General features: G+C 37.6%; 1 protein-coding gene across 1 annotated transcript in view; it reads right to left on the reverse strand.

Annotated features, from left to right (window-relative positions):
• The window catches only part of ELP4 (elongator acetyltransferase complex subunit 4), a 367,989-nt gene that overhangs the window by 320,840 nt on the left and 24,774 nt on the right, over positions 1 to 22,375 (reverse strand). Inside the window, exon 3 of the mRNA XM_007943295.2 lies at positions 203 to 324. Within this exon, the coding sequence (XP_007941486.1) occupies positions 203 to 324 (122 nt within the window). The remainder of the gene's footprint in view (positions 1 to 202; positions 325 to 22,375) is intronic.

Raw genomic sequence — 22,375 nt, forward strand, 5'->3', positions numbered from 1 at the left:
TCCCTGGGGCTGACTGCTCCTCTGTCTGGGTTCCTGGCTTTTATCCCCTTTCTCCTGCTCTCCGGTCCTGCTGTTTTGGGCGGGCCTGAGTTTCCTCTCCTCCTGTTTATATATATAACTATCTTTTTCCATGAAATGTTCACTGTGTCATATAAGTGCAGACTATATAATTTTTTAGATATTGAATTTGTGTATTCTCTACCTGTAAAATATCAGCAGGGTCTTCTTTAGCAGATGCGACCAATGAAGTGTGCCCATTGACGATTCCTTCTGCCAGGAAATACTTGAAGAACAAAGGTGAATAAATATTATATTTATCTTCCTCTGTAAAAAAATAAAAATAAAAATACAGTCAAAATCCCATTATATACCAAACATACATGATTTTACAACTTTTCTCCATAAAACAAGTACGTGAGGTGGGGCAACAATTATGTCTTCATAATGCTCCATTACAAATGTTAAATGACTTGTTTACATGTTGTTGTTAAGTGCCTTGAGTTGGTTCCAACTCATAGTGACCCTGTGTACAACATAAAGAAACACTGCCTGGTCCTGTATCATCCTCACAATCATTGCTATGTTTGAGTCCACTGTTGCAGCTACTGTGTCAATCCATCTTATTGCAGGTTGCAAAAATGGCAAGGAGGCCACATGTTCTGACCTCCTCTAACCCTACAAGAGGAAGACAGCATTACCAGCAGTAACCCAAGGCCTATTCCTGCCAGGCCAGACATGCTGCCGCCCCCCTCCAACCCTTGCTCCAACTGTTCCTCCCAAAGCACCCACCACCTCTCTCCTGGGTTTGATAATTTGCTGCAGTGGCCACACAGAGCTCACAGATTATGGGGTTTATTAGGGAAGCACCACAGGCTACAATTCAGGTTCAGGAAAAATGCTCAGGCTCTCTCCCAGCCCACCATCCCTCAGCCAACAGTCTCTCATAGTCTCTTTCCCAGCAGTGCTGGTCCCTCGGTGTCTCACTCAGCAATGCGTGTGTCTTGTGCCTCTTTCCCAGCAACACGTGTCTCTTTCAGGGGCACATGTCTCTTTTGGCAGCACGTCTTCCTCAACCAGCAGTCAGAGAGAGTTCTACCTCCAGGAGGCCTCCTTTTGAGCCTGGAAGGGTAGTCAAACTAGCCAATCACAGTATCAAAACTCTAAGCACGTGAGAGAGAGTGGGAACCTCCCAGAACATTGTATTGTGCCACGCCCAACAGAAATAACCCAGGTGGATAGCTTCAGCAATCAGGAGCTCCTCAGTTGCTCACAGAAAATTCCACCTTGGAGTTTACAAAAACTTATGGGTAGAAAAACCACACTAAGTAATTTACTGCACTGCACAGGTCTTCCTCTTTTTTTTGCTGAGCCTCTACTTTACCAAGCATAAATATCCTTCTCCACAGACAGGTCCCTCCTGATAACATAACCAAAGTATAAGAGATGACGTTTCACCATCCTCACTTTTAAGGAGTATTAAAACAAGTGAGGTGGAGCAATAATTATGTCTTCATAATGCTTAGTTACATAAGCTAAGTGATTTGTCTACATAGTCAAGGGCAAGTAGGTAGCTTTAACAGATCACTCTACAGATCATTCTCCATATATCACACTTGATATCCATAAAATTCAAAAACAGTTGCTGCAGTATATTGACAAAGAACTTCCAGAAATGCAAACTGGATTCAGAACAGGACCTGGTTTGGGGGATATCATTGCTGATGTCAGCTGAAAGAGTATCAGGGAGATATTTACTTGTGTTTTATTGACTATGCAAAAGCATTCGATTGTGTGGATCATAACAAATTATGGATAACATTGAGAAGAATGGTAATTCCAGAACACTTAATTGTACTCATGAGAAACCTATACATACATCAGGAGGCTGCCATTCAAACAGAATAAGGTGATAGTGCATGGTTTAAAATCAGGAAGGGAGTGCACCAGGGTTGGATCCTTTTACTATGCTTATTCAATCTGTATGCTGAGAAAATAATATGAGAAGCTGGGCTATATGAAGAAGAATGTGGCATCAGGATTGGTGGTGGAAGACTCATCAACAACCTGCGATATGCAGATGATATAACTTTGCTTGCTGAAAGTAAGGATGACTTGGAGCACTTACTGATGAAGATTCAAGACTACAGTCTGCAGAATGGATTACATCTCAATATAAAGGAAACAAAAATCCTCACAACTGGACCAAAAAAGCAGCAGCACAATAAATGGAGAAAAGAAGACTTCATATTACTTGGTTCTAAAATCAACACCAATAGAAGCAGTACTCAAGACACCAGAAGATGTATTGTGCTGGTCAAATCTGCTGCAAAAGACCTCTTTCAAGTGCTGAAGAGCAAAGATGCCTCCTTGAAGACTAAGGTGCGCCTAACCAAATCCACAGGAAGATGGAGCAATCTACTTCTGTAGTGATAATGCTTTGGAAACCCAAGAAGGGGTCGCTATGAATTGGGTCTGACTCGATGGCACATAATAACAACAACAACCCAATCCATGGTATTTTCATTTGGCTCATATGCATGTGAAAGCTGTATAATGAATAAGCAAGACCAAAGAAGAGTTGATGTTTTTGAGTTGTGGTGTTGGCAAAGAATACTGAAAGTACCATGGACTGCTAAAGGAACTAACAAATAAATCAGTCCTGGAAGAAATACAGCTGGAATGCTCACTGGAAGTGAGAATGGCCAGACTTCATCTCACCTACTTTGGTCATGTTGTCAGAAGGGACCATTCTCTGGAGAAGGATATCACGCTTGGTAAAGTGGAGGGTCAACAAAAAAGGGGAAGGCCCTCAACAAGATGGCCTGTAACGGTGGGCTGAGGTACAGCAGGGATCGTGAGGCTGGCACAGGACTGGGTAGTGTTTTGTTCTGTTGTACATAAGGTTGCTGTGAGTCAGAGACAACTCAATGGCACCTAACAACAACAACAGTCCACAAAATTTAGAGGGTAATGTATGATTATAATAAAGAAGTCATAGACTTTTTGTTTATTAAGGTACATGGCAATTTCTTAGATGCTGTGCCTCTTACATGTCCATTATCTATCAAATAGTGTGTAAAGGCATACCTCATTTATTTCATGTCACAGTAATTAAGCACTTAGTGTATATAGCCTGATGATTAACATTAATAAAATTGGAAAGACCTGGAAAGAGACAAAAAGCTGGCTGCAAGATAGTGGTCATGACATGACAATTTCAAGTTTTTGGCTGGAGTTTTCCTAACCCTCCTTAACTCTGGCAGCATTAAATAATATCCTTTCCAGCTTGAGGTGGCAGAGTATAGACCTCAGAGTTGTCAAAACAGCTGGAAGCTGAGGGAAGGAATACTGAGAATAAGAGAGCCCCAGAAAGATCAAGCCTAAAAATATGATTATAGACTGCCCAAGTCCCTAGTTTACCACTAAGTTATGCATGAAGAAGAAGAAACAGGAGGCAGAAAAGACAGAACTGACTAAATTTGAAAGACATAACTGAATCATGTGGACTCTCCAAGACTGCTGTTTCTCTGAAGGTTGCATTTTGCAATCTAATAGCAGCTTGGGCTTCAGAAAGCTGAAGGCTTATTCACTTCAGGTGTCTGAAGACATAAGTCAGAGCTGAGAACCATAGAAAGAGAGAGTCAATATGTGAGTGTAAATTCTGCCTACCTATATGCGTGTCTATTAAACTACATGATTACATTAGAGATCCCCATGGGGTCAGAACTTTACATCAAATGGGCAAAGAAGTTGGATTTAGCAGGAAAAGTCTTCAAAGCAGACATTATAAATGTGTTTAAAAAATTAAAAGAATTTTTGGAGGTCACCTTTCAGGTAAAGAAGAGATTGGCTCATAAAGAATATCACACATTAAGTATTGTGGTTCTTTAATTGTTCAAAGTATTAAAGGAAAATATGGCATCAATAAGTGAGCAGAAAGGGAGAATCAACACACAAATCCAAAATATAAAAACAAACCAAAATGGAAATTTTAGAGCTGAAAAGTGTGACACATAAACTGAAAAATTCACTAGGTGAACTCAAACAGACTGGAGATGGAGGAAGGAAAAAAAAAAGTAAACCTGAAGAAAGATCAATACAAATCACCCAACCTGAGGAACAGAGAAGATGAAAATGAAGAAAAACAAACAGAAAATGAAGCCATCCAATCAATGTTTAATGAGTCCCAGACACTGAGACACAGAAAGAAGAGGAAACGATATTTGAAAAAAATAACACTTTCAAATTCCCCACAATTGATGAAAAGCATCCAAGAAGTACAAGAAACATCAACTAGGATACCAAAACCAAACTCACTGCCATCGAGTCGATTCTTACTCATAGCAGACCCCTTTTGAGTTCCCAAGGCGGTAAATCTTTATGGAAGTAGATTGCCTACTTTTCCTCCTGTGGAGTGGCTGGTGGGTTTGAACCACCAACCTTCTGGTTAGCAGTCAAATGCCTTAGGCACTATTCCACCAGAGCTCCTTATCAATGAGGATAAACACAAGGAAAACCAAATCTAGGCACGTCCTAATGAAACTACTGAAGCAGCAAGGGAAAAATGACACATGACATATAAGAGTGCAATGATATAATTAACAGTTGATTTCTCATCAGAAACAATGAAGGTCAGAGATACGAGAATGTCATATCAACCAAAAATTATATATGTATATAAAAAAACTTAAAAATATTATGTATGTACATAAAGAAAACTTTAAAAAATTATATATGTATACTCACTGCTGTTGAATCGATTCAACTCATAGTGAGTGACCCTTCCTTGGGTTTCTGAGGCAGTATCTCTATGGAAGTAGATTGCCCAATCTTCTTTCCGAGGAGTGGCTGGTAGGTTTGAACTGCCAGCCTTCTAGTTAGCAGTCAAATGCCTTAGGCACTATATCACCAGAGCTCTGACATAGAAACTATGATTCAAAAACTGAAGTGAAATATTATTTCCAGTAAGCTAAAACCCAGAGAACTCATCAACAGCAGAGCTGTACTGTAGGACATGCTAAAAGCTGAAGGAATATAATACAACATGGTGATTTCGATTTACAGGAAGGAATAACACAAATAATTGCAAATATGTGGGAATTTATAAAAGATTTGAATATACATGTATGTGTATGAATTTGAAATTCTTTTTTTTTCTTTGAATTTCTTTAAAAAATAGAACTGTTCAAAGCAAAACTAAGAACTAAAGTAAAAAATTCTACTTGGAGATTTTACCATAACTTTATTAGGAACTAGCAGTACAACTAGAAAGAAAAATCATTATGGAAATAGGAAATCTAAACAACCTCATCAACCACCTTAATCCAATTAGTTACATCATACATTGTAGAATACACATTACTCTCTAGTGCAACTGAAATATGCACCAAGATAGACTATATGCTGGTAAAAAACAAACAAAGGAAACCAAACAAGTTCCAAATACATCCCAAAAGATTAAAATCTAACAGAGTATGTTTTCTAACCACAACACAACTAAATTAGAATTCAATAAGAATATCTAGAAAAATTCCAAATATTTGGAAATTAAAGCACTTGATTCTAAATAACTATGGATCAAAATAAAATGAAAACTGAATTTAGAAGATATTTTGAACTAAATTATTATAGAAATACAACATACAAAAGGTTTGGGCAAACAGATAAAGCAGACTTCTGAAGAAATTATACAGCTTTCAATAATTTATTAGAAAAAAAGAAAAGTATGAAACAATGATCTAAGCTTTCATTTTAAAAATGTAAAAAAACAAGCTCACATAAAAATTAAACAAAGTAAATAATAAGGAAAATTTAATAAAAAAAAAAGGATGAAAGACAGGAAAAAAAAAATCAATGACACCAAAAAGCTGTTTTTTTTTTTTTTTTAAAAGATCAATAAAACGACAAACCTTTACATACATTGATAAAGAAAAAAGGACAGCAAATCCACCAAATATCAATATTGAGAAGGAAACAAATTTTTACTAAAGGTCTTACAGACATTGAAACTGTAATAGTAAGTACAACTTATTAACAATTTAGAAGAAATGGACAAATCTCTGGAAGTCTTATTAGGATACAGATTGTCAAACGTGATAAAAGAAGAAATAGGAAACCAGAAGTAAAGTTATAATTAAAATTTCACACACACACACCCCTTCAAATACTAAAATATGCAATCAAACATTTAAGGAAGAAACAATACCAATTCTAAAGAAACTCTTCAGGAAGAAAAAGGAGATAAAATAATTTTCATCTCATTGTATGGGGTCATTATTACTTTAATACCAAAACCAGACACAGAATAAAAACAACTACAGAACAATATCTAAATTTAAGGAAGAAATTATACTCTTTTAAAGAGAAAAGGGTCATTGTGGGGAAAAGACTTCCAAACTCATTTTATGAGGTATTAGCCTGATACCAAAGATTTCACAAGAAAAGTAAGTTACAGACCAATACTGTTCATAAACATATATGAAAACATATGTTTATTATCAAACCAAATACAGCAATATAAAAAAATAACAACATAGTATGTTCAAGTAGGATTTACCACAGAAATGCCAGGTTGGTTTAAAATTTGAAAAATTAACTAATGTACCATAATAATGGACATAAAAAGTAAAACCATATGATCATTTCAAGAAGCAGAAAAAGGCTTTGCAAAAATTCAAAACCTATTCACTTCTTCAACCTGATAAATGGCAAAACTATAGGTAATATCATACTTAATGATATAACAGAATGCTTTCCTACTTCCTCAGACTGGGAAGCAGTGAAGCATATCTATTCTCACCACTTAAAATTAAACATTATGCTAAAAGTCTTTACTAAGCAATAGCCGTAAAGGGAAAAAAGAAAAGGTACACAGATTGGAAAAGATGAAGCATCACTGACTTTATTTGCAGAAAGCATTATCACATACTCAGAAAATCTCAAGTAATCTATCAAAGAGCTACTAGTCAAGGTTTTCAAGGTTGTAGATTAAAAGTCAATGTGAAAAAATCAATTGTATTTTTATATATTGTTTTTATGTATATATTTTTATATATAGTACTAACAAATATAAGGATCTCTTGTGGTGTAGTGGTTAAGGCATTGACTGGTGACCAAACGGTCGGCAATTCAAAACCAACAGCTGCTCCACGGAAGAAACACGAGGCAATCTGTTTCTGTAAACACTGACAGCCTTGGAATCCCAACAGGGATCGCTAAAAGTTGAAATAGAACTGATGGCAGTGACTTAACAAGTATTATTAACTTAAATTTAAAATGATTTATAATTGATTCAAAAAACATGAATTATTTTGGATAAATTTAACAAAATATTTGCACAAACTAGTTCTAACTGAAAAATACAAAACATTTTCAGAAAAAGTAAAGAAAACCTAAATACTTGGAGTGACAGATCATGTTTACGGGATCTCACTACCACTGAATCAATTTTGACTCATAGCAACCACATAGTGTTTCCAAGGCTGTAAATCTTCAAGGAAGCTGACTGCCTCATCTTTCTTCTGCAGAGGACCTAGTGGGTTTAAAACATAACCTTTTGGTTAGTAGCCAAATGCCTTAAACACAACTCCACCAGAGTTCCTTGTCTATGGGACCAAAGACTAGAATCTCTCTAAATTGATTTTTAGGTCCAATAGAATTCCAGTGAAAATCCCAGTAAGTTTTTTGGAGGAACTGGCATGCTAATTCTAAAATTGGCATAGAAATGAAAAGTCCTAGAATAGTAAAAATTTGAAAGAAAAAAAAAAAAGAACAAAAAGGACTTACAATTTGATTTCAAAACTTATTATAAAGCTACAGTAATCAAGGGAAGGTAGAATTAGCAAAAGGCTGGAAATATAGATCAATGGAACAGAATCATAATCCATAAAGAGAAGAAAGGAAAAGACAGACAACACTCTTGAAGAATTCAGGAAAATCATATAAGAGCAAAATGGCAAAATAAACAGACAATTTGAAATCATACAGAAATAGCAATTAGAAAACCAGAAGATAAATACTAAAATTACAAAAATAGCTAACACAGTGTGGAAGGGCAAAAGAATAGAATCAAATTGGTTGAAAACTGCATTTCCAAGCTAGAAGACAAATCCCTTGACACCATCTTGAGAAAAGACCAGAAAAAAAATGGAAAAAAAAAAAGAAAGAAAAGAAAATCTAAGAGTTATATGGAACAATATTAAAATAAATAACGTATGTCTATGGTGTAGTAAATTACTTAGTGTGGCTTTTCTACCCATAAGTCTTTGTAAACTTCAAGGTGAGATTTTCTATGAGCAACTGAGGAGCTCCTCCTGATTGCTGAAGGTGTCCACCTGGAGTATTTCTGTTGGGAGTGGCACAAAACAATGTTCTGGGAGGTTCCTACTCTCTCTCAGGTGCTTAGAGTTCTGATGATATGATTGGCTAGTTTGACCACCTTGCCAGGCTCAAAAGGAGTCCTCCTAGAGGCAGAACTCTCTCTGACTGCTGGTTGAGGAAGACATGCTGCCGAAAGAGACACGCGCCCCTGAAAGAGACACGTGTTGCTGGGAAAGAGACGCAAGAGACACGCATTGCTGAGTGAGACACTGAGGGACCAGCACTGCTGGGAAAGAGACTGTGAGAGACTGTTGACTGAGGGACGGTGAGCTGGGAGAGAGACTGAGCATTTTTCCTGAACTCAAATTGTAGCCTGGTGCTTCCCTAATAAACTCCATAATCTGTGAGTTCTGTGTGGCCACTGCAGCGAATTATCGAACCCAGGAGAAAGGTGGTGGGTGCTTTGGGAGGAACGGCTGGAGAAAGGGCTGGAGGGAGGCAGCATGTCTGGCCTTGCAGTAATAGGCCTTGGGTTACTTCTGGTAATCCTGTCTTCCTCTTGTGGGATTAGAGGAGGTCAGAACATGTGGCCTCCTTGCCGTCTTTGCATGTCTGATAGGCATTCCAGAAAAAGAGGAGGCAAAATAACAGAGAAAATTGTCAAACATTTGATAGCAGAAAACTTCCCCAATATCATAAAAGAAGAAAAGATATCTATCCAGGAAACTCAACATACCCCATATGGAGTAGACCGAAAGAGAAAATCACCAAGACACATCATGATCAAACTTTCCAAAGCCAAACATGAATCTTGAGAGCAGCTTGGAAAAAGTGAAATGTTACCTACAAAGGACAACCAATAAGACTAAGCTCTGATTTCTCAGCAGAAACCATGTAGACAAGAAGGCAATGGGATGACATATACAAAACTTGAAGGAAAAGAATTGTCAACCAAGAATAATATATCCAGCACAACTGTCCCTCAAATATGATGGTGAAATTTGGACATTCCCAGGCAAACAAAAACTAAGAGAATTTGTAAAAATCAAATCAAACCTATAAGAAATGCTAAAGGAAGTTCCTCCAATGAAAAATCAACAACAGAAGACAATTTAAGATTAAGACATATGACAACACCACCTAGAAAAAAACCCAGAAAAAGAATTTTCAAAACTAAAACAAGCTTACAATCTGACAAACAGAGAACATTTGGAAATGACACCAAGTACAAAGTAAATAGAGGGAATAAATAGTATAATTACAAAATTTCCAAATGGAGAGGAACTCAGGATGATATCAATATAGAAAAAACGGTTCCAAATTTAGGGAGATAAGAATTTACTAAAGGCAAATACAAAGAAAACTAATAAGCCTTTAACCAAAATAAGAAAGAAGAAAATCACAAGGACTTAGTAAAACAAAATCAACAGCAATGAAAAAAAGGAAAGAAAACTCGATAGAAAATGAACTCAGCAGAGAAATATATTCAGAACAAAGAAACCATCAACACCACGATAAAAAACAAAAAAGAATGACAGCTATAAATTCATACCTATCATTAATTACACTAACTGTGAATGGATTAAATGCACCAGTCAAGAGAAAGAGAGAGGAAGACTGGTTAAGAAAACAAGATCCATCAATCTGCTGCCTATAACAGATTCATCTTACAGACAAAGATAAAAATAAATTAAAAATCAAGGGTTAGAAAAAAATGTATCAAGTGAATGGCAATGACAAAAGAGCAGGAGTGGCAATAGTAATTTCTGATAAAATTGACTTCAAGGCAAAAACAACATAAAGGACAAGAAGAGGTATTATATAATGATTAAAGGGGTCAATCAACTGAGAGGACATAACCATAATAAATATCTGTGCACCCAATGAAAGATCTCCAAAATACATAAAGCAAACATTAACTTAATTGAAAGGAGAAATAGACAATTCTCCAAGAGGATTAGAGACCTTACCATATACCACATTCCATGAAAGAGAACAAATAGAAAAAAACTCAACACAGATACAGAAGATCTCAACAACACAATCTACAAACTGAACCTCACAGACATATATAGAACAATCCACTCAAGAAAACACACAATACACATTTTTTTCCAGTGCACATAGATCATTCCCCAGAATAGATCATATGTTAAGACATAAAACAAGCCTCAATAAATTTAAAAACATCGAAATACTACAAAGCATCTTCTTGGATCACAACACTATAAAACTGAAAATCAATAACAGGTAGATGGGGTGGGAAATCAAACACATGGAAACTCAATAACACTGCTCAAGAACTACTGGGTAACAGAGGAAATAAAGTGTGAAATAAAAAATTGTTATAACCAAATGAGAATGAAACATATCATACGAAAAACCTTGGGACACAGTGAAAGCAGTACTCAGAGTTCAACTTATAGCAATATACCACATATCAAAAAATAAAAAATAGCCAACATCAACACCTTGACCCATCAACTTCAACAATTAGAAAATGAGCAACAGAGGAAGCTTACAATCTCCAGAAGGAAATAATAGAAATCAGAGCAGAATAAATGAAAAGAAAACAGAAAAAAAAAACAACAAACATAGAAGCTAGTTTTTCAAAAAAATTAACAAAATTGACCAGCCACTCCTTGGAAGGAAGATTGGGCAATCTACTTCCATAGAGATTGTGCCTCGGAACCCAAAGGAGGGGTCGCTATGAATCACAATCAACTTGACCACAATGAGTTTGGTTTTTGTTTGGGTACTGGCAAATTTAACTAATGAGAAGATACAAATAACATGAATAATAAATGGAATGGTGACATCACAACAGAACCAACAGAGATAAAAAGGATAATAAAAGAATACTATACAGAACTGTATTCCAACAAATTAAAAAACAGAAAAAATGGACAAATTTCTAGAAACACAAGATCTACCTAAACTAACAAAGACTGAGATAGAAAACTTGAACAGACTCATAACAAAAAAAGTAATCAAGCAGGTCTTAAAAATTTTGCCACACACAAAAAAAAAGAAAAAAGAAAAAATGCCTGGCCCAAGTGACTTCACTGGAGAAGTCTATCAAATGTTCAGAGAAGAGCTGGCACCTCTACTCAAACTATTCTGTTGTTGTTGTTATGTGCCATCGAGTCATCTCTGACTCATAGTGACCCCTCCTTGGGTTTCTGAGGCAGTATTACTATGGAAGTAGATTGCCCAATCTTCCTTCAGAGGAGTGGCTGGTGGATTGGAACCGCCAACCTTCTGGTTAGCAGTCAAGTGCCTTAGGCACTATACCACCAGAGCTCCACAAACTACTCTAGAACATACAATACTCTCAAATTCATTCTAGGCAGCAAGCATAACCCTGATAACAAAACCAGATAAAGATACCCCTAAAAAAAGAAAATGACAGACCAATATCCCTCATGAATATAGACACAAAAAATCTTCAACAAAATTCTAGCCAACAGAATCCAGCATTAAACACACACACACACACACACACACACACACACAGCATAAGCAGTGGGATTCATGTCAGGTATGCAAGGATGGTTCAACATAAAAAAAAAAAAACCCAAAAAATAATCAGTCATCCATCACATAAATTAAACAAAGGAAAAGAACCTCATGATCACATTAGTCCATGTAGAAAAGGCATTTGATAAAATTCATCATCCACTGCTAATAAAAATTCTCAGTAAAATAGGAATAGAAGAGAAATTTTTCAAAATAATAAAGGGCATATATGCAAAACCAACAGCCAAAATTCTCAATGGAGAGAGACTGAAAACATTCTTCTCATGAATAGGAACCAGACAAGGATTCTCTCTGTTACCACTTCTATTCAAAATTGTCTTTGCAGACCTACCCAGGGCAGTAAGGCAAGAAAGAGAAATAAAAGGCTTCTAAGTTGGGAAAAAAGTACAACTGTCTCTATCTGCAAATGATGATCCTATACATGAAAGCCCGAGAGACTCAGCAAGAAAACCGCTGGAACTAACTGAAAGATTCGGCCAAGTGTTAAGATACAAGATCAACATACAAAAATCAGTTGGATTCCTCTATACTAACAAGGAGATCTCTGAGTAGGAAATAAGGAAAACAAACATTTACAATAGTTACTAAAAAGATACAATACTTAGGAATAAATCTTACCAGGGACACAAAAGACTCTGTGGTGGTTAAGTTTGTGTGTCAACTTGGCTGGGCCTGGCTGAGTGGCTGGGCAGTGGAATGTAGTATTCCCCATGATGAGACTGGTAATCAGCTCCATGGTGGAATCTACTGTGAGCAGCTGAGTAGCTGCCTTAGGGATGTGGTCTGCTTCCTGTACATAAGGAGAAGACTTATTGAATGCTTGAACCCTGCATGTAGTGGTGTTGTTCAGCAGCCTGCCATGCTCTGCCCACCTTGGGACTTCCAAAGGATTTGAATCAATGGTCTGCCATGTGGTTTGGTAACATCGGGACTATGCCATATTATTTGTCGACCCTGGGCTTGCTAGCTTCAGCAGCTAGTAGCTGCCTGTGAAAAGATGCCTCTAGCTTCGGTGGGCCAGGAGCCAGAGGCAGAGCTGAAGCCCAAAGCTGAGGGGCTTTCACCCAGCCCCTAGAGCCTGGCACTTTGAACTTGGACTTCCTCCAAACTATAAGAGAATAAACTCCTATTTGCCAAGGCAATTTGTGGTATATTCTTTTCAGAGCAGCTTTAGGTAACCAGAACAGACCTATGCAAAGAAAACCACAAAACACTACTACAGGAAACTAAAAGATACCTACATAAATGGAAAAATACACCATGCTCACGGATAAAACAAAAGGACCAAAATCACTGCTATCGAGTTCATTCTAACTCATAGAGACCCCCACAGGGTTTCCAAAGCTGTAAATCTTTACGGGAGCAGACCACCTTACTATTCTGCAGAGCTGCTGGTGGGTTCGGATCACTATTCATATTGTTCCCAGTCAAATGCCTTTATCACTACACCACCAAAGCTGCTTTGCTCATGGATTGTTGTTGTTGTTGTTGTTATGTGCCGTCGAGTCGGCCGGCTCATGGATAGGAGGACTAAATACTGTCGGAATGTCAGTATTACCCAAAGCAAACTATATATATACAATGCAATCCTGATCTAAATTCCATTAATACTCTTTAAGGACATAGAAAAACCAATCACCAATTTTATGTGGAAAGGAAAGAGATTGAAAAGCAAAGCAATACTGAAGAAAACTCTATGCATAAGCACAGCTCTTCTCTGACACATATGGGATTGTCATGAGTCAGAAACGACCAGACAGCAACTGGTTTGGTTTGGTTTGGTTTAACTTGTTTAGAAAACCTCTAAGCATAGGATATTAGAGCAAATCAACAATCAAAAGTATAGTCAGTTTCTTGCAGTTTAATTGTATATATTAAAAACACAGCTAATTCTTACTACTATAAGGTAATTATGTTCGCAAATGTAAAAGTCACAAAGATAAGCCTGATATGGATTTAGGAGCATTTCATGTGTAAAAAGCAAAAGAAAAATGCTTTCAGTGCCTCTGACTGTTCATAGCTGGCAGATGGAAAAGTTAACCAAGAAAACGTGGGCAAAGTGACCAGCAGTGTCTATTGGTTAATACAGCTCTAACACTAGAATAAATGTTTACTTTACAAAATAAGCATTTGCTTTCGTTCAACTTAAGAACAAAACAGAGGTCATGTTTAAAACAGGTAATACTGATTTTACGATAATCACTATTAGATCAGTTTACAGAAGCAATCATCTAAACATAAAAAACAAAACAAAAATACCGTAAGTTGCTGTTGAGTTGATTCCCACTCATGGTGAGCCATGTGTGTCAGAACAGAACTGTGCTCAAAGGGTTTTCCAACCAAACTCAAACCCATTGCGCCATGGAGTCGATTCCAACTCAATGACTCTGTATTTTCAATGCTATAAATCTTTACAGAAGCAACTGTTACACTTTTCTTCCATGGACAGGTGGGGGGTTCAAACTGCTGACCTTTTGGTTAGCAGCTAAACACTTAACTGCTGTGTGACCAGGGCTCCTCAAAGAGATCATGCAAGACTTTAGATGGACTCAAACCTCCAACTTTTCAGTTTGCAGCCAAGCACATTAATATTTCCACCACCCAGGGGACTCCATTTAAACATGGATCATTATAAAACAATGACGTAAGAAGCAAACCTGGTACTAAAAATTGTAATTTCTAAGGTTCATGTTTTTTACAACACAGAAAATAGAGATTTTAAAAATTTAATCACCATCCCACCACACTAATAGAATTATTGCTAAAATCTTATGATCTTTATTTTCAGTACTCTTTCTTTGGATGTTTTCTTATATGGTTACAATTATTACCGAGTTTTGTATCCTGCTTTTTTCACTTAGAAGCTCTGGTGGCACAGTGTCTAAGGCATTTGACTGGTAACCAGAAGGCTGAGGGTTCAAACCCACCAGCCACTCCTCAGAAGGAAGATTGGGCAATCTAGTTCCATAGTTATACCGCCTTGGAAACCCAAGGAGGTGTCGCCATGAGTTGGATCTGACTTGACAGCAGTGGGTTTTATTTTTTTGTCTTTTCTTTTTCATTTATAGCAAATATTGCATGGTCTTGTACTTACCACGTTTAAGGCTGCATAATATTTCAGTACATTCACATGCCATAATATACTTAGCCATTCCCCTACTGCAGTACAGTAAATTACATGGCTTTTCCAGCAGTCTGTAAACTCTGTGGTGGAACTTGCTATGAGCAACTAAGTAGCTCCTGACTGTTAAAGTTATCCAGATGTGATATTTATGTTGGAGCAGTATGAAGCAATCTTCTGGGAAATTCACTCTCTCTCAGGTGTGTAGAACTCTGATGTTTTGGATTGGTTGGTTTTGGCCACTCTGCTAGGCTCAAAAGGAGCCCTCCTAGAGGCAGAAGTAGTCTCTTTGACTGACAGCTGAGAAAGATGCGCTGCTGAGAGAAACACACTGCTGAGAAACGTAAGAGAGACATGCTGCTAAGAGAGAGAGGTGAGAGACACGCACTGCTGAGAGAGAGATGTATTACTGAGAGAGACTGAGAGAGATGGTCGGCTGAGAGAAGGCTGGCTGAGAGAGACTGAGTGCATTCCTGAATTTGAATTTTAGCTCGTTGCTTCCTTAATAAACTCTAATAAATCTGTGCATTCTGTGGCCACTGGAGCAAATTATTGGACCCAGCAGAGAGGTGGTGGGTACAATGGGAGGAATGGTTGGTATCAAGGTTAGTAGCAGGGCTGCGGGTGGCGGTATGTCTGGCCTTATAGAAGCAGGCATTAGTCTGCTGATGGTGAGTCTGTCCTCTTCTTGTGTAGTCAGAGGAGGTCAGAAGATGTGGCCTCACAGGCCCTTTGGCAAGTACCATGAACTTTTAACTACTTTCAGGCTTTTGCTACTATTAAACACAGAAGTATAAATGTGCCTTGAATTCCACATGTCCATGATGGAATTCAGTAACACATTATTTCCTTCCACCAAATGTGGTCCTTTCAATTCTCCATGCGGTAAGTTTTCAGAAAATCAGCATTTATCATCCATACATCCTCTCTCTCTTATCAATCCATCTCCCTCCTTTTTAAAACTGTCAAATTTATTTTCAAGGCATTTCTTACTTCCCTTCATGCCAATGTTACTACCCTCACCTATGCCACTGGCAACTGCTTCATGTTTCTTTGCATCCACTCTAATCTTCCTCCAATTTAGTTGGGTTCTTTTCAAAATACAAACTCATCATGTCACTTCCATATTTAAACATTTCAGTGATTCCTCGTTACTACTGGGAGAAACAAATTCTTTAATCTGGTCTATATGACTGCAAGATTGTGGCCAAAGGGGACAGTTTAGTGCACATAAATAAAAATGTCAACGTTAGTGGCATATTAGGGTCATTTTCCTTCCTTCATGATTGTTGTTTAACAACTTTTTAGTAAAAAAAGAAAAAGAAAAATAATTATTTGTACAGTTAAGGATGCATACTACCACACTTAGTAAGCAAACCAAACCAAACCCACAGCAATCTCATCAATTCCAAACCACAGTGATCCACAGATTTCCAAGGCTGTAAATCTTTATAGAAGAGATTGCCTCATCTTCTTCCTGCAGAGTTGCTGGTGGGTTTGAACCACTGATTTTCTGGTTAGCCACTGCACCACCAGAGTACCTTACACTTAGTAAAGGAAGGAATAATATCAGACCAACACTGCATAAAGCAGAAATATTCATCTGTAGATAAACAAAAAGACTGTGTGATCTATAATTAATGAAGGGTGATAAAATCAATGAAACTAGAAGACAGAGTATCTTTTCTTCTACCTCTCTCTTTAATGATGGTGTTCTTTATGGTTCTGCCTTTCCCCTTTACTCTACATACATATTCCAAGTGATCTTATCTATTCTCACAGCTTCAATGATCATCTCTATTGTACAGATGACCAAATATCTCTAGCTGAACTTTTTCTCTGCTGAGTTCCAGATCCGATATACAATAATCCACTAGAAATCAACATCACTGCTAGTATTTGAATGCTTAGTAAGAACCAGGCACTGTACTTAGCATTTTATCTACACATTTTATATAATTTTATTTTTACTTACAAGGAATATGCCAATAGAATTTCACAATTAACTTGTCTAAAATGCTGCCAACCTTCCTATGTTAACATACTATCTAAGTAGGCATCTTTTTAAACCAATTTCCTCAACACTGATATGGGAATAATAAAACTGTATCTACCTCGTAGGCTTGTGGCAAAGATTAAGTGAGATAATAAATGTAAATACTAGATTAGTACCTTGTACATAGTTAAGTAATCAGTAAATGTTAGCTAATATTATTTTCACTCTCACCTCCTCCTTTTCCTTTATAGCCCCTTAAACTGGTAGCATAGTGACTAAGGCACTTGACTGTTAACCAGAAGCTGGTGCAGCCACTCCTTGGAAGGAAGGTTGGGCAATCTACTTCCATAGTGATACTGCCTCGGAAACCCAGGGAGGAATCACTATGAGTCGAGCCCGACTCAACAGCACATAATAACAACAACAACAAACTAATCATTGGAAGGAAGGTTGGGCAATCTATTTCCGTAGTGATACTCCCTTGGAAACCCAAGGAGGGGCCGCTATGAGTTGGGTCCTACTTGAAGTCATATAACAACAACAACAAACTAATCATCAAGTCCTTTGGCTTCAACTTTTTAAAACCTTTAAATTCAATCAACTTCGATCTTTATCATTAACAGCTTAATTTCAATTCACTCTCATCTCTCACCACCAGTTTCCAAAACGGTCTTCCTATTTCCAGGCATGTGCTTTCCAATCCATTCTACACACTACTCAAGAGTATTTTCTAAAGAGCAAATCTGTCACTCCCCAGTTTTAATACCTTTAATATTGCTTCATAGTACTCAAGAAAAAAGCCCTCAAAAAGTAAGGCTTGTAAACTTCTCCAGATCTTGTGTTGCCTTCTTTCTCAACACTTTTCACCAAAGCACATTCTAGGTACATCAAACTACTTCCTGGCACTACTTACTGCTTCTTGTCTCAGGACCTTTGCATACATTACTCCACCTTTTTATTAGCTAATTCCCTTAAATCCTTCTAAAACCAGATTAGGTAAAACCAACTTTGAGAAGTTTTCCTCAAAGCTGGGTGAGATGGTCAGTGTGCTATGGAGCCCCTTGTTTGCTCCTACAGTAGCATTTATGACACATTATTGAAATCTTGCCCCCCATGCCAAAATATCCTCAGGGCAGGGAATGTATCTTATTATTAAATCTCTAGTGATGAACATACAGTATATACTTACTAAATATTTGTAGACATAATTAAGGGAAAAACAGCAGACAAAAATCTATCTTGTCTTTTCTATCAGACAGATCTATTATGGTTTGGCTGGAAACACACATTTTCACTCACACACACACACACACACACACACTCATATTCTATAATAGTATACTAGACCTATTTTCTCAAAGAGTAATATAAGGTAGGAAAATCTAATAGAAGGAAGATCATCTACTTTGTTGTTGTTATGTGCCGTCAAGTTGGAGCCGACTCATAGCGACCCCTCCTTGGGTTTCCGAGGCAGTATCACTACGGAAGTAGATTGCCACATCTTCCTTCCGAGGAGTGGCTGGTGGGTTTGAACCGCCAGCATTCTGGTTAGCAGTCAAGTGCCTTAGGCACTATGCTACTTAGGGATCAGCAAAACAAAACAAAAGTTCCTCAAACTGAAAATTACCAATACTGTGAAATAAATTTTGAGGTCATACAATAAGCATTTACTCTGTCTAGTTAGTGACTCCCAATAACACAGAGCAAGCAATAATAATAATAATAATAATAATAATGTGACAGATTGCCCCCAAAAAATATTGTTCTGGCCTAAATTAATATAATTCCTAGGCTGAGAGAGATGACTGTCCTATTCTCTATGGTAGTTGACTAGTATAATGGTAACATATTTTAGTCTGGTGACTTACACAAACTATAGTATCTTCAGAGGAGAGACACCAGGGTGGTGAAGGGACTTAAAGGCATGTGATAGGCAAGAGGGAATATTTGTTGTTGTTGTTGTTGTTAAGTGCCGACGAGTCGTTTCCGACTCATAGCGACCCCATGCACAGCAGAACGAAACACAGCCCGATCCTGTGCCAGCCCCACAATCCCTGCTATCCTTGAGCCCACCATCGCAGCCACCGTGTCAATCCATCTCCTTGAAGGCTTCCCCCTCTTTCGTCGACCCTCCACCCTACCAAGCATGACATCCTTCTCCAGGGAATGGTCCCTTCTTACAACAGAGGGAATATTAGGCTAAAAAAAGTTAAGAAGTGTTGTTATCCTATCATAATATGGTAATAAATTTATGATTAAACTATTAAAAGTACAGTGACAAACATCATTTTATGCTTAATGAGCTGTTTCCATCACTTAAAGTTTTTACTTTACTACTGCAGTGCATCCTTCATAATATCTCTTTATTGCTTACACTATTCCATGACTATTTCTTACCATTAAAAATTTATTATCTTTAGTCAGGTTTTCAAATCACTCATGCATTTATATATTCTCTTATATGGATTCCATGCTCACAGAGCTTACAGTTTACTCTACTGAAAGACAGATAAGTAATTAGGTAATTCCAAGAATGTAGTAAGTGCAAATACACATTACTATGGAGCATATAGAAGGAATTCTGAGTGGGGGTTGAATAGAAAGCCGCAGTCAAGGAAATCTTTCTAGAAGAAATATCTCAGTGGCGATCTAAAGGATGATTGTTGTTGAAAGCCATCCAGTCAATTCTGACTTATGGCAACCCCCTGTGACAGAGTAGAACTTACCCAGGCTGTAATCTTTTATGAACAAATCACCAGGTCTTTTGTCCCACAGAGCAGCTGGTGGGCTTGAACCACCAACCTTTCAGTTAGCAGCCAAACGCTTAAACTTTGTGCCACCAGGGCTCCTTAAAGCATGATTAAAAAACCCAAACTCACTACCATCTAGTCAATTCTGGCTCACAGCATCCCACATAGGGTTTCCAAGGGTGTAAATCTTTACAGATGCAAACCACCTCATCTTCTTCCATCAGAATGGCTGGTGGGTTCAAATCACCAATTTTCTGGTTAGCAAGCTAATGCCTTAACTACCATGCCCCCAGAGCACCTTTAAAGGATAATTGAGATTTAGTAAAAAAGCCAATAAAAAGAGGCAGTAATAGAAGACATCTGGGAAGACAAAATAGGCAGACAAGCTATGGAGACCTTCTGCAACAAAGAAATGAGAAACCAATTGAAACAGGCACAGAAGATAATCCTGAAACCCTTAGCTTTGAAAGAAAGGATGAAGAAGTAGATTAAATACCAACTAGTAGAAGAATCTGAATGAACATAGTTCACTAGTACACTTGTGGCAGATGACTAGAAAGGAAAACAGTGAATAAGGAGACAAACAGAGCTGTGGACTATCAGCTGTCCTGAGGATGTGGCAATTTTGAATAACTGAAAGCCATGTTCAGATCTGGGCAGCAACCTAAGAATAGGCTCCACCTGCTGAGCACACCACAGGTGGGCAACTGCACTGGAGGCTGACAACTAGAAAGGTGTGATATTCTGCTTGTTACTCTTGTACTCCACACCCTTTTGATGAACAGAGGTGTGGCCATCCCCCACTTCCACTCACATTCGGGATGGGCAGGAATTCTACCCTGGTCTGGGTGCTCTGACAGAGCCCAGGTGCCCAGCCCTCCTCTCAAATTTTTTGTTTTTATTGTTTTATTCTTTCTCCTTTCTTCCTCTTTTTATTTTTCCTCTTTTCCTTCTCTAGTTCTTGGTTTTTGTTTTCCCCTTCCCTTTTCCTGGTTGTCTTCTTTTTCCTTTATTGTCTTCTTTTTCTCTTTTGGTTCCTCCCATCTCTTATTTTTCTTTTTTCATTTTTCTATATTATTATTTTTTTCTTGCTCTTTTATCTTCCCCCATCCACAGATATTGGAGGGTTTTTTTCCCCCTCCTTTTCTCTTTGCCTTTTGTCTTTAATTTTAATTTATTGCCTTTCTTTTTTGATTGCTACTGTTTGTTTATGCAGTTTGTATTTATTGTTCTCTTGTTTGTACATTTTTTGTGGTTTTCCTTTTTTGTCTAACCAGGTGGGAGTTAGCAACCGTGTACCCACAACCTAATCATACTCACACTTCCTGCAGCCCCACCCCTGTGTGATGGCCAAAACTTGCTTCTGCACCAACTCACTGGTGAAAGATAGTGGCCAATACCAGCCCAACTCACTCTCAACTGCTCTTTACACACTCTCATTCTCTATCACACCCATCAGGAGATAGGTGGTGAGTGCCTACGTGCTGCCAAATAGCAAGCAGAGAAGCACAATAGCCCTGCTCACTTAGGTACATCAAAACACAATGATGGGGGGATGAACCCTGGGCAAAGCACACCAATATACAATCACCAATTAAATATAAATACAACTGCATCACAATGTCTCAGAGAAAACTGACCACCCCAGACCACACAAGAAGCAAGATAAAGCAGTACAAACAAGGTTCTGGGAAAACAAAAAAACAAACTCACTCAGAGACCCCCACTGGGTTTCTGAACCACCAACTTTCTGGTTAGCAGTCAAATGTCAACACCTGTGAAGAAGAGGTGGTATTGAAACTACCTGAGAAGGAATTAAAAAGAATTATACTGGGTACCTTGCATAGATTGAGAGACAAATCAAAGAAAACAATAAAATTAGGAAACACAGACAAAACTCTAGAACAATTTAGAAAAACAATACAAGAACAGACTGACAAAGTAAGTAAAAAAATAGAAATCAGAATGAAATGATATAAAATCTACAGATAGAAATCCAGAAGATTAGTACTAATATTTCTGAAATAGATAACACATTGAATGAGCAAAAGAGTAGAATCAAAGCAACAGAAGACAGAATACCTCTATACTACTTTGTTAAGGGATCAATCAGAAAAAAGATAAAAACAAAATGAATAAAGCCTAAGATTCATGTGGGCTACCATCAAGAGGAATAACTTATGTGTGGTTGGAATTGCAGCAGGAAGAGACAAATAAAACCTCACAGAAAATTACTGAAGATTTGTTGAAGAGAATTTCCCTAATATGATGAAATACAAGAGGATATCCATTCAAGAAGTTCAACAAACCCTAAACAGGATAGACCCCAAAAGAAAATCACCAAGACATATCATAATCAAACTCACCAAAACCAAAGACAAAGAAAGAATTCTGAATGCAGCATGGGAAAAATGAAAAGTTACCAGCAAAGGGCAATCAATAAGACTAAGCTCTGATTTCTCAGCAGAAACCATGCAAGTGAGAAGGCAATGGATGGTATATATAAAACCCTGAAAGAGAAAAATTTTCTACCAAGAATTATCTATCCGGCAAAATTGTCCCTCAAATATGATGGTGAAATTAGGAGATTTCCAGATAAGCAGACACTAAGGGAATTTGTTAAAACCAGACCAACCTTACAAGAGATGC

This window comes from Orycteropus afer, unplaced genomic scaffold (genome assembly GCF_000298275.1).
Source record: "Orycteropus afer afer isolate SDZICR_OR568_19922 unplaced genomic scaffold, OryAfe1.0 scaffold00103, whole genome shotgun sequence".
Classification (NCBI taxonomy): Eukaryota; Metazoa; Chordata; class Mammalia; order Tubulidentata; family Orycteropodidae; genus Orycteropus; species Orycteropus afer.